The sequence below is a fragment of the Microtus oregoni genome, unplaced genomic scaffold (assembly GCF_018167655.1).
Source record: "Microtus oregoni isolate MIOR12 unplaced genomic scaffold, Mior012 000014F_ref0000157, whole genome shotgun sequence".
NCBI lineage: Eukaryota > Metazoa > Chordata > Mammalia > Rodentia > Cricetidae > Microtus > Microtus oregoni.
The window spans coordinates 3,351,716-3,365,345 of NW_024543073.1; the positions used below are offsets into that span (position 1 = coordinate 3,351,716).

Below are 13,630 nucleotides of genomic sequence, written 5' to 3' on the forward strand. Positions count from 1 at the left end.
CCCGTGAAGCATTGTACCTTTTTTGGGGGTTTGTTTTCAGAGTCATATGCTAATAATTGTTCGGCACTCTAAATAAAACACTATTATTTGTCTTTAAAAATAGTCACTTGTTTGCAGCATTGTGAGAGTTTCTAATGATGCTCACTGGATTTCAACTCGGAGCTATTAACCTTTAATGGACGGCTTTAATTTTGCCCCGAAGTCAGTTTCTGTTCACTGAAAAAGGAATATGTAAGATACATTAAATGTTTCAGTCTTGCAATAATGAATAAATGAAACCTAAAAGAAATAATGGGATTGACTTTGATAATAACACAAACGCCCATCAAGTATTGGAAAGTTCAATATAGGGCAGGCACAGTGGAGGGAGTCCACGGGCTCTATAGAGTATGTAGAGAGGTTATTGCAACACTGATATAAGCCATTGCCCACACTACACATAGAGGACATGGAGGAGAAGGAAGGTTGAGCAGCTAACCTGAGGTCAGTAGTTTCCAAGTAACAGGGTGGATTCACCCTGACTCTCTCTGATGCAGAACTTCCAGGCTCTGGTCCTCCTGCACAACACTGAGGTGGTAATTGTCTTTTTAAGACATGCTAACTAACTATGCGGTTAGCTCAGCACCCCAGGCAGGATGCTCAGGGCTCCTTCATCAGTCACACTAAGGCAGGTTTACAGCTGAGTTTCTAGCTAGATTCAACACATTGCTAGGTGCCGCTGCCCTTTCTGATAGACCTTCTCTTCCACCTTCCAGTTCAATGGTCAGATTATTCTAACAGTGGCCTTTCTCTGAAGAGACATCATTCGGGTAGATTTTAAGAGAATGGGTGTCTCGCTCTGAAAACTGCCCACGTAGAGGTCATCCACAATGAGTGTTTGATGGGCACTTCCAAGCTGTTAATTCCTGTTTTCTCTAGACACAACAAAAACAGGAAATATTTACCAGCTCCCCAGGTGTCAGGAAATGGTTTGTTAAACCCTGGTGGCCTGAGCCACCTGCTTGAAGCAGATAGCATAGGTGCAGAAGCGAATTGTCATTTTAAAAGTTCACTTTGCTCCAAAGACCTTTATTTGTGCTTTCTGTGGATTCCCAAGCCTGCTTCTGGTGAGACAATATCTGCTCCAGCAGAGAGCTACACTCACTTGGATCCAAGTTCTGTTTTCACAGTTGAGTGTCCAGGTGATAAAAACACATCTCAAAACTCATGAAGGATCATATTCTTAATAATCAAAAATAGAGATTATCTTATTCTTTTTCCAAATTAAAAACAAGAACCTACCTCTAGAATGTTTTATAAAGTACATAAAGGTGCAAAGAATAAACATCACTGATCCCTTGAATAATCCATGCATATATTTCTGCACAAAAATTAGGTATGGCATGGTGACTTGAACTTTGACAATGAATATACAACAACACTCTTTGGCTTCTTAGTTTTTGCTTTTTTTTTATTATTGAAAAAATTTCCACTTCCTCCCCCCTCCCATTTCTCTCACCCTGCCCCCACTCCTCTCCCCCTCCCTCTCCAGTTCTCCAGTCTGAAGAGCAGTCAGGGTTCCCTGCCCTGTGGGAAGTCCAAGGTCCTCCCCCCTCCATCCAGGTCTAGCAAGGTGAGCATCCAAACAGGCTAGGCTCCCACAAAGTCAGTACATGCAGTAGGGTCAAAACCAGTGCCATTGTCCTCGGCTTCTCAGCAGCCCTCATTGTCTGTCATGCTCAGAGAGTCCGGTTTTATCCCATGCTTTTTCAGTCCCAGTCCAGCTGGCCTTGGTGAGCTCCCAACAGATCAGCCCCACTGTCTCAGTGGGTGGGTGCACCCCTCGCGGTCCTGACTTCCTTGCTCATGTTCTCCCTCCTTCTGCTCCTCATTTGGACCTTGGGAGCTCAGTCCGGTGCTCCAATGTGGGTCTCTGTCTCTATCTCCATCCATCGCCAGATGAAGGTTCCATGGTAGTTTTTGCTTATTTGCTTGCTTGCTTGAGATTCTGTTACTATGTAGCACATATGAACCTCAATGAACCTCAGACTCATGACAGCCCTCCTGACTGAGCCTTCTAGGTGCTGTGATTTCAGTTGTAGACCACCTACCCAGGTCTACAACAGAGCTCTTCCGCAAACTCCACTGAGTCATATCACTGAAATGACCACGCTCTGATCTCCTGCCTTCCAGAGCTCACTGGGAAGTTGGTGCCTATCTTTGTCATTACTCCTCATCACTAATCCTGCCCGGAGGATGTCAGCTCTCTGTTACTGAACAGGTAGGATAGAAAGAAACAAACTAACTCGAGTCACTAAAACTTCTGTCCTGTGGTAGGTTATTGCATTCTGACCTTCCCAGACAGCCTTCTGGAAAAAGCACCCATCTGTCATGTGGTTTCCACACCATTCAGATAGGCCCCCATCCCCTCCCCTCCATAAACACCTGAGACATTTCTGCTAAGCTGTGTCTCTGAGTGAACACATAACATGACTTCTTCAACGTCTTTCTTTCCATCCATAAGAACACATTATCTTATACCTTCCCGAGTCTCCACATCATCCACCTCTGTTCTCCTTTTATGTTCTCCAACCTGTCCTTACAAAATCCCCAAGTATTTCGGTTCGCATTGCATTTGCGGATCCTCTACCTCTATCTAAATAACCATGTAAACGGAAGAATAAAACAGGGTGGAAACAGAAGAGCCCTTCCAAATTGCCTTCTATAAGACATGACGGTTGAGTCAGGCTACAGCAAAGCTGTCCTACAATTATTGCTTGCTTAGTGATGTTTTCAGTGTGTGTGTGTGTGTGTCCGTGTGTGTGTGTGCATGTCTGTGTGTGTACATGTCTCTGTATGTGCGTGTGTGTGCATGTCTGTGTGTGTGTGCGTGTGTGTGTGTGTGTGTGTGTGTGTGGTTTCATCTGTGCTGTCAAGGATACCCTTCATGTCCATCCAGTTCACCGATGTTTCTTAGGCTTCTAGTTTTTGCAGTCACATTGCACACCAATAGGCAAAGTGGAAAGCTCTCAGGAGGCCTGACAATAACGATGAACGAGGGGAGGTCCTCTTAAATGATCCTGCCCTAGGAGGAACAGTAGGTAGGATGATCCTCAAATCCATCCACCTACCCATGCAGCCACCCCTCCACTCAACCCATCCTTCCAGGCTTTCATTTGTCCATCTACCATTGATCTTTTCCCACACCTATCATGTATCCCTCTGAACTGGGGTCTTAGATTTCAAGTCAAAGAGAAACCTGAGCCACTTTACCCCCCTAGTGAAACTCTGTTGACATGGAGGACAGTACGATTTTCAGTGGTTTTTACTTAAACTTAGTAAGAATATAAATACCCACTTTTTTGTTTGTTTGGTTTTGTTTGTTTTTTTTTGTCTTTTGTTTTGTTGTTGTTTTTTGTTTGTTTTGAGTCAGGTTTCTTTGGAGTCTGTCCTGACACTAGTTCTGCAGACCAGGCTGGCCTCGAACTCACAGAGATCCGCCTGCCTCTGCCTTCCAAGTGCTGGGATTGAAGGCGTGCACCACCTTTGCCCAGCTAAATACTCTTTTTAAATGTAACATTCTATCTAATTTACACCTAGTTTCTACTACTTAAAAAACTCAAACAAACTGGATTTTAAAAATATACGTGCGTTATTTCCCTACTATTGTATCAATTCGCTTCAAATGCTTCTGCAACTTGTCCACAAATTGAGTCATATGTGCCATTTTGGGGTGTGGTACTCTTCCATGCAGAGGTTTCTCTCTTCTTCCAGGGGTACAAAAAGATCTGTCTTTGTCTTCATCTTAAAAGGTACATCTCCTTTTAAAACTGCTAGGAAATCAATGAGAATAAAATGCTAGCGTTGATTATGAGTAAGAACACAAGCAGATGAATGAACTGAGAGAAGCGGAAATGGGTTGATATCAGCAGATCTGTAACCTTCAGGCAGTTAAGAGCCAAGGGAGACAATTATTTGGGATTTCCTTAGAGAACCTGGAATCGAGAATAACGGCTGTTTCGTGGAATTTTTTTTACCTTCAAAGAAGGAATAGAAAACAAAATAAAATAGGTGCTGAGCTTGGTATCTGAGTGACAGTGAAGGAGCCACCGCATAGCAATCAAGATTCTACTGTCCCAAGCCTAACTCCACACCTAACAGAACATACCAAAATGTGGGGTTTGTTTTTCAATAGAAAGAGACACAGAGACAAAGTCAGAAACAGAGAGAAGTTGAAAAAGAAGGAGAAGGAAGAGGAGGAGGAGAGGGAGGAGAAAGAAAGAAGAAGAAGGAAAAGGGAAAGGAGGAGGGGGGAGGAGGAGGAGAAGGAAGAAGAGGAAAAAGAGGAGGGGGTAGGAGGAGGAAAGAAGTGGAAGGAAAGAGGAAGGAGGAGGAGGAGGAAGAGGAGAAGAAAAAGGAAGAAGAAGGAGAAAGAGAAGAAGAAGAAGAAGAAGAAGAAGAAGAAGAAGAAGAAGAAGAAGAAACAAAAATTCAGCAAAATGGACACATACATAGGGACCCACGTTTCAGGAGGGTCATAGTCTGAGTACAGGGAAACATGAAGCAAAGACAGAAATGTTCTGCCCCCCCCCCACCCCCGTTGTTGGTAGGAGAAACACATCTGTCCTTTAATGTGAGTTAACTCTCCAATTGGCTGAGTAAAATTTGAAAGGAAACCAGTCAATTGGAACAACTGTGGCATTTTTATTAAATAATAAATTGTTTTTCAACAAAGAAAAAAACCCTAACAGCTGATTCTGTTTACATTCAGAGATCTTTTATACATTCACAACTCTGTTGGCAAACTTCAAGAATAAAATATAAGTAAATAATGAAATAAGTCTTAAATAAGTTCTTCACTCTAAATAAAATACTTTTACAAATATTTCCCCGCATCGCCTAGTACAACAGTCCTTTTTGTGCTAAGGTCCTCCCATGTGTAATTCCAGTTCCAGTCATCTACCAAGTTTAAAAGGATAAAAAAAAAATGAATAAACAATATCTTAAATCAATATGTTTCCTGGTGAAAAGTAACTCTCCTTTCCCAACTTATCTAAAAATTTATTTTCTGATATAAATCTAAATTTCACCGAAGAAAAATTAGTTTTTCATTTTTCAACATTTTATAAGCCTACAGTAACTGCATGTTTATTAATATCAATGTAATCATCAATAACAAATTTTCCATATATGGATGTTTGAGAACCATATATGTTATACACGTTTTTTCCTAATCATTTTAAACAAACAACGTTAGTGTAATTTCCTTAATATATGGGGGAAATATGGGTGTTGGAGAAATATTTAAACTAACAGATTTGCTTAGAAAAATACATAAATATTCACCTCCACCCTGTTCTATCCCCCAGGAGGCAAACTACTTCCTAGATCTCTTAAGGCCCACAATGACTAACCCAGTAGTGGGAGTACATATTCATCCTTTGCCCGCCCCCACCCCCACTCTCTTCAGGTGCAGGTCCTATACTGATGGTATTTCCATTCAAGGCAGTTGCTCAGGCTCCCAGGAGCTTCCAGTATCTCACTTCCTTTAAGGCTTTTCTGGTTTTGTTTCCCCAAATTAAAACGAAATGAAAAATTTTGAGCTACCACAAGGAAGAGGGAAATGCTCTAACCCCCTGCTTTCACTACCACCTTCATCCTCTCTCACTTCTAACTCTCTCTTCAGCGTGTATCTCAGCAAGAATGAACACCCAAGCCAAAGGGCCCACGGATTCTCCAGCTTTTACTTATTAACTTTTAGACCACCTCAATTGTATGTTTAGTTCCTTGGTGGTACCACACACACATACACACACATACACACACGCACGCACACACACACACACACACACACACACACACATACACACACGCATTTAAAAGATCTATATACATTTAAATATTTAACAATATCTAAAAGTGTTCAGTCATACGTGTTTTATGGGTTGTATATTGCCTATATTTTTTTTTTCTGGATCCTTTCTGAAACACACTTGATCTCCATAAATTACATGTCCATAGTCCATGCTCTAGACAGCTCTTAAAATGGTGGATGAACCTTGGTCACTGAAGTGGAGCCTTCTCTTAGCAAATCTCAGGCAGGATCAGCGCGGCTTTAACCATTTCATTACCGAGGGCCGAGCAGCGTTCCCTTCAGCAATCTCCTCTCTCACCGCATTGCCGTCTCCAGACGCCACATCACGCTCTGCAATCAGAAGGCATACCAATCGTGTCCAAATGTCCGTAAGTCAAAAATCAATCATGGGGTTCTTTTATTTTGCTTTTTGTCTTTTAATGGAATTTAAAATAAATCTTTGATTCAAAGTTCTCTGCTAACTCTACTGAATGGCCCGGAACCGCTCTTTCAGCGAAGACGACACCTTGGTAATATTCTCTCTATATAACACCATCATCTTCTGGTGTGTACGTGGAGCTGCCCTCTCCCCAACATCAACTCACTCTATTACTGGAATCCCAGCTTAATAAAAGCAGGATTCTTTCATTTGTTGCTTCTTCCCCTTGCTCACCTGTATCCCTAGCATGGACAGCAATTCTAGGAACACAATAAATACTTAACACACATCCCAGTGATCCCAGTGAGTGATCAATTGCTGCAAGGATCAATCTCTTTAAAAGATTTTTATATTCACTGGCATTAAAAAAAAAGAATTATTTTTTTGGTATAGTCTGAAGGCAGATATCCTTCCTGCTTTTCATACAAGAAAGGTTTATAAGATTTAGAATCTGCTTCTAAGAGGACGAGACACGTTTGTGTCCACAGTGTACATCCTGAAATATAATGGCACGAGATTAGTTGTGACTTGGCAGATAAATGGCTACTGGGCATTCTCATGCCTGTCCCAGCTCACTTTAAAAAAATGGGACTCATGAATTTCAGTTCTTGGACACTGACTGCATAAAAAGAATAAAAATTTTCAATGGAGACAAGTAAGATCAGGAAGACCACCTGCCAAGACGACTACAGACAAATCAGCAAGTAGCAAGCTGAAGAAGACATCGTGCAATGGGAGAACCTATGATGGGGGACCCAAGAGTCAATCCATCCGTTCTCAAAGGGTGGGCTCAGACGGGTTTGTACTGTGCTGTGACGGACGCCTACTGTAGAAATGAGTAGCCACGTTCTTCCCTGTGGACTCTAGCACAAAGATAGGCAAATCCCATTTAGGCAAGGCACAGCCAAACAGGGCAGCTAGTCTATATTTTTCAGACATCTTTAGCCCCTCTTGAACTTGAGTTTGACTAGGATTCCTTGAGTAAAAGTCTTTTAAATATCATGGATGCCAAAAGAAAGGAAACCAACTGATTTTTTTTTTTTACATTTCTAAGCAAACTCTCAATACCCAGTTTTAATTGGAAATACTTTGTGTGTGTGTGTGTAGCGTAATATATAATGACCAACCTGTAATAGAGTACTTTTATAAGACTTTATAAATCTAGTAGCCTAGAAGTCAGCATCTGACTTAATTTTTAAAAAGAAAAAGAAAAGATAAAAAGAAGCTAAAAATGCTTGAGGTGGCTAGGTAAGCGGAGAAAATAGATCTCAAATCTGTTCTGTGAACAGCTCCTTCGAAGCATTTCCAGATCGGAGAGACAGCTTGGTGGTGCCCATGGATAGTTCCCAGGACCTGGGAGAATGTGAGGGAGAGGGGCACCAGGATCCTGGGCTACTTGAAAGATTTTTGGCACGAGATGGAAGCTGTGCTTCCACAATACTAGATACGCTGGGGATCCTAGCGGATTTGTCCTCAAAAGTTACGTGAAAATCACAAAAACAGATACTCAAGTCTTAAGCTACAGCTTCCTGTTTTGTCAAAGACTACAAAGATAAATCACGTGATTTAAACTGTTGTCTCAGTCTGCAGATTGTTTGTGAAGATATTCATTTAATAAGGGTTAGCATATAAGACCAGTGTTATACTTAAAACTACCAATTGACTTAAAAGCACAATCTTGGAAGAGGGTAACCGAAGAAATAAGGACATTTGCTGAATTTCACACTTTAATTAATTTCAAGGGCAGAGGACCAGAAACATAACCCAAATAAAATCTATTTTCTGTCTGGAGGAAGTATAGTTTATTGATATTAGCTGTTGTGGCTAAATTTTGTGGTTTTAAGAGTGAAGTTTTTTCTTTTCTCCAAATTGACCTCTTATAACTCTGTAAAGCCACAACCTTGCTTTCACAATTTTATTTTTAGCTATGGACAGAGGCTTATGTGAGTATTTTGTCTGCAGAAACAAGAGATCCCTCCGGAGCTGGAGTTACAGGTGGTTATGAACTGTCTGATGTGGGTGCTGGAGATCGAACTCAGGACCTCCAAAAGAGCAATGCAGTCTGTTCACCACTCAGCGACCTCTCCTCTTCCAAGAGTGAGTGCAGGGGTTTCTAATTACTTAATTTTTAATCATTTTATATATATACATATGAGTGTAATTACATATATATCCATATGTATGGATATAATTTGATTGCCAAATGATTAAATTAAGCTAATTAACATGTCCATCACCTCACATACTCACTGTTTTTCATATTTTAAATCTATTCTTTTAACGATTTTGTAATGTGTAACAGAAACTCTAATGACAGATGCTATTTTACATATTGATTTCTTTTGGTACGATCATGTTAAACGAGTTGATTTTACCTTGATAGAGTTCTGTGTGCTTGGCCATTTATCAACAAGATAAACAAATGCGTGCACAGAACCATCTTACAGCAGAGTACAGCTCACAGTGGCACAGCCCGGATCCGCCAAGTGGCATGGAAGCATTGCTCCAGTTTTATTGTGCCCTGGATCTCACCATGGGGATTAATTCTTACCAGCTTCAAAATCCATGAAAACACAATTATTCCATTTTATTGCTTCCATTTGATGAAGGAGGAGGGGAGAGGAGGTAGGGAGGGGAGGAGGAGTGGCCTGTACTTTTTATCGTGGCTCTTACACTTGATCCAACAAATCCCTCACTGCTCTCTTTCCATGGGAGAGAAATAGTTTTGTCTAGTGAGTATATAAAAAAAAGATCGCTAAAGAGTTCCAAGAACTTTACGAATTTTTAGTTGGTTGCTTTTATGACAGATTTGTTTTTGTTAATTCATTAAGATGTAGTAAACTCTATGAGAAACCACAGTATCCTCAGAACTATCAGTGAGATTTATCTTGAAAACAGCAACTAAACTCAATGACCACCCATCCTCTCCTCCCCACCCTCAAAGAAAACGAAACAAAACAAAAAAACAAGTTCTTTCAGATAAACATCGTATTCTTCAACTCCTTGGTTTTTACAGGGAAGTCACACTTACCTGTGTGAGAGGCGGTGGTCCTGCTGGGCGACTTGGCTGCTGCATACTGGAAGAAGGGAAATTCCAGGCACCTCCCGGTCACTCTGTCACATATGCCCGACTGGCAATTGCAAGTCTCTTTGCATTCCATCCCGAAAGTGCCATAGGGACAGTCTGAGGGCAGAGAGGGGGTTAAAGAGATTGCTGCTTGTTATGCATAGGCTTCACCCTCCCAGCCCTGAGTGACAGCCTTAGGATTTGAATCAATCTCCTGACTTTAACTGATAAATGAAGATCACTTCTCAAAAGCTCCAGGGTTTGAAAGTTAAAGTCATAAATGGGAAACCACATAGCAAAGCCAGATAACACCTGCTTCAGGCTTAAGCTCCTGATGCGAAACTTAAGCTAGCTACATCTAACCAATCTCCTTATACTAGACTTTTAACAATACTTCCCTCTCTTTCTTTACTTATTTTATTTGTTCAGAGTGTGTGTGTGTGTGTGTGTGTGTGTGTGTGTGTGTGTGTGCAGGCACGTATGCATGTGTGTGTGTGCAACTGCATGTGTGTTTGTGAGTACACATGTTTATGTGTGTGCGTGTATATATGTGTGTGCATGTAGACATGGGTGTATGCATGTGTGTGCATTTGTGCAGCACATGTGTAGAAGTCAGAGCACAGCTTGCTGAGCTGGTTGGGTCATGGGGCTCCCCCTGGGGTGTTCAGTATTGACAGCAGGTGCCTTTATCCACTGAGGCTTCTTGGCAGCCCCGCCCTTGGACAAGTCTCTTTGTTTTCTTCGTAGATAACACAGATTCCCACAGGTTATTTTGGTCACAGCTCAGTGAAGATGGGACATAGAAGATACGTAAGTATTAACTCCTTGAAGAGTTTTGATAGGTGTGAGGGTTTTTTTAAACCACGGCAGTTGACAGTTCATCATTTTAAAGGGCAAAGAGGTTTGTCAGTCCACCTGACCACAAAATAACCAGCTCCCTGCTCCCACACTTAGCAAAGCTCCTTTTCTCTCAGGACAGCGCTAGGGCTTCACTAACTCCCCCAGCTGTTAAAAGGATTCATTAATCAAGCTCCCTGAAAAGATAAGATGCTACGTGAGCAGGAAACCTTGGGATTTACACACCTGAGGGCCTGCACACATACCAAAACCCAGAAGCTTTCAGAGATTTAGTGTTTAATACTTAGACTAAGAAATGCTACACTGAAGTAAAGAATTCTGTCCCTTATTAAAAGAGCAGGGTTTGTAGCCTAATAGTACCTCACAAGGTTAACTGAGGAACATCTGTGTAGGACACTGGTTCTCAACCTGTGGGTCGTGACCCCCTTTGGCAAACCTCTAGCTCCAAAAAATATTCACATTGCGATTCATAACAATAGCAAAATTATAATTATGAAGTAGCAAAAAAAATAATTTTAAGGCTGGGGTCAGCACAGTATTAGGAACGGTGATAAAGGGTCGCAGCATTAGGAAGGTTGGGAACCCCTGGCAGAAGATGTTTTCTTTCAGCATGGAGGTGTCCTTGCCAGTGTACAATCACGCATGCGTCAAGACAGGCTGTGAGGAACGGAGTGTCTAGCCCTCAGCAGTGCCTTGGATGGTTAAGATGGATGTGCATGAAACAGGTCTTTAAGGAGACAGCACATATCTTTCCCCTGTCACTCGAAGGATAGAAGGCTCTGCTGCTATACACCCTCCTTACCCTGGAAAGAAAAGTCCTTAAGACAGATCTGAAAAACCCTTCTGGCAGAAAAGCACAGGGTTAGGATGTGACTGTCTTCAGCAATGCTGAAAATGAAAACCTTAGCCAACTTCCCAGCTCCAGGTCCAGGGCAACCCCCAATGTGCGGGTCAGATAGTAAACATTCTATAAATAAGTGTTGGCTGCTCAATAGCTAGCCAGCCACATGGGACCAAACATCTAAATACTAAACAAACAAACAAACGAAATCTGGAATTCACCTGCAGCAATAGAAAGAAGAACCCACACGCTCTATTATTTCCAGGAGCGAAAAAACAGCTCGAAACTGAACTCTGCAGCAATGCAGAGGATGCCAGAAAGAGCAATTCAAAATAGACTGCTAACATCGTAATTCACTAACCTCCACCTCACAGAGGTCACTGTCCATTCATAACCTCATTTACAGAGGTGTTTTTATGCCAAAGGAAAAGCAGCTCCCCTACATACGCTCGCTATATCATAGGCAAGACTGGGCTAACCATGTCCTCCCTAATTTCCTTATGTGAGGTGCTGTTTTCTTGGCAGAAAAGCCCTGTAATTTCCAGAAAACTCAGAGCCTATTCAGTTGAAAGAAATGTGCAGTTGAAAGAAATATGTATAAGTGTGTTCACCAAAGAATATATTTCCTCGGCAGCCCGCCTCTTGTCGGTCTTAATCAAAAATAATATAAGCCAAAGAATAAAAAATTCCAAATTTTTCTAGAGTTTCTTTCTGGAAGGTTTTGAAGACTTAAAAGATGATGACTGTATAAACTATTTTCTACAGTGAAAATTGACGAGATTGTCTCAATTCTGTATGATTTTCATTCAGGAAAAGATGTGATTTATTGAACATATAGAATATGAGTTACTTAGAAATTTCTGAGAACATATTTTTCTGATTTGGGCAGCTTCTTTGTATTATACAACTGGATAAAATTCTACAGTACATTGCTTTTAATCACAATAATACATAAAGATGAGATCATATGGCATCTATATATGGGAGACTTTTTAGTAACGACTTCTCTTACTTTTATACATTCAAAAATATTAATTTAGTGGCTAAGTTTGGATATAAATTCTACAGGTACATCAATGTATCATTTAGCTATGATTTCTGTCTTAACATAATTTTATTTTTTTAATCTATAGAATAGCCACTTTATTTTTAAAACAGGCTTCTAGACTTTTATTATTTCTGCCTGTCTTACAACATCTGCTGTTTTCTGGCCAAGTGAAAATTTTTTCAAGTAAAATTAGGTTTATTTTATACTTCAGGGGACCCTCTTGCAAGAGCATGAGTTATTTCTTAGACTGACTTAAGCCCACCATACGCCATAAAGTACTTTGGTGTTCACCAGAAATAGTTAAGCTTGAGAGAGGCACTCCTCCCTGCGAGCTCTTTCAAGATCAAAGGCTGGTTAAATCTGGGGCTGGAAACCACTCCACGAGGTTATCTCAGGAGGACCTCTGTAATCATTGGCTCGCAGAGAGAAGGACACCTACACCATTTGGAACAGACTACCTGTCAAGTTTCTAAAGCCTTCCAGAAAAGGAAACCACACAGGCTACCCCTGCAACCTTCTTTCTCGAATCTAAATGCAGGGTGGAATGCTGCAACCCTTGCTGTGATTCCTGCACACTGCATGCCCAGTCTTCCTGCAGATACAATTCCCTCTCTTCCAAGCACACCTCCTGCATCCCTCCGCACTTCTTCCCTGGTAGTTCAGGAGGAAAGAGGAGGAACTTTCCTCCCATGCTGACTAAAAGACCCTGAGGGAGCCCTGCACAGTGGGAAGCAAGGAGTTGTTCTTTACCTTTGCAAATACCAAACTCGTCGCCGAAATCATCCTCCTCACTGTAAAAGTGACATTTCAGCCCCGGACCACACTTGACGCCGTCCATGCCTGAGACTGTACGGTAGCAGGTTTCTCCGGGCCCCGCGGCGCACACCTGACAGCAGCCACAGTCATCCAGCACTGTCCTCTTGCAACGCAGGCTGCTTCTGCACTCACTGTTGTCGCACTGATCTGGGCAATCCACCGCGTACTTGGCGCTCCAGGCCATAGCCAGGTGCACAGGTACCAGGAGCGTGGTCAGCAGCAAGAGGCTCTTCATGTCTCCCAGCTGGCTCGGGCTCAGCTCCCTGCCGTCGCGGTCTTTGCTGGCGGGAAGCAGCCGTCCAAAGTAGTAGCTGAGCTTCTGCCTACACGTTTATGAGTTTTATACACTGCGTTGCCCGCATGCTTCCCCGTCATCAATTTCCTCAACCCAGCGGCAGCGCTGAGCTCCTGCCAGCCTCTCTTGTTTTAGTTTATGAAATCCAGGATGAAGGCCGGGATTAACATGCCGCTGCCATCCAGGAATTGAAAAGCCCAAGCTGATGTCATCTGTTATGTTTAGATGGTTGTTTTGCATGAAGGCTGAAAAACTCCGCTCACATCCGTCTCAAGGACTCAAGGACATCTGCGAAGAGGGAATAAGGAAGGTTGTATAGCCCCCTTCTGCACAGGAATTGTTCTGATACCAACATAACACTCGGGATACAGCTTTGTTCCACTGTCCCTTAGTCCTGGGGAGACTAACACAGGCATGAATCAAGCCAGAAGAA

The 13,630-nt window shown here is 42.0% G+C and overlaps 1 protein-coding gene across 1 annotated transcript; it reads right to left on the reverse strand.

Moving 5' to 3' along the window:
* Positions 1-4,683: 4,683 nt before the first annotated feature.
* On the reverse strand, positions 4,684-13,301 carry Esm1 (endothelial cell specific molecule 1). The gene is made up of 3 exons (XM_041663707.1): positions 12,837-13,301; positions 9,304-9,456; positions 4,684-6,184 (listed from the first exon to the last, which is right to left on the reverse strand). Exons 1-3 carry the CDS (start codon positions 13,135-13,137, stop codon positions 6,084-6,086), a joined length of 555 nt encoding a protein of 184 aa, XP_041519641.1. The 5' UTR covers positions 13,138-13,301; the 3' UTR covers positions 4,684-6,083.
* Positions 13,302-13,630: the final 329 nt, after the last annotated feature.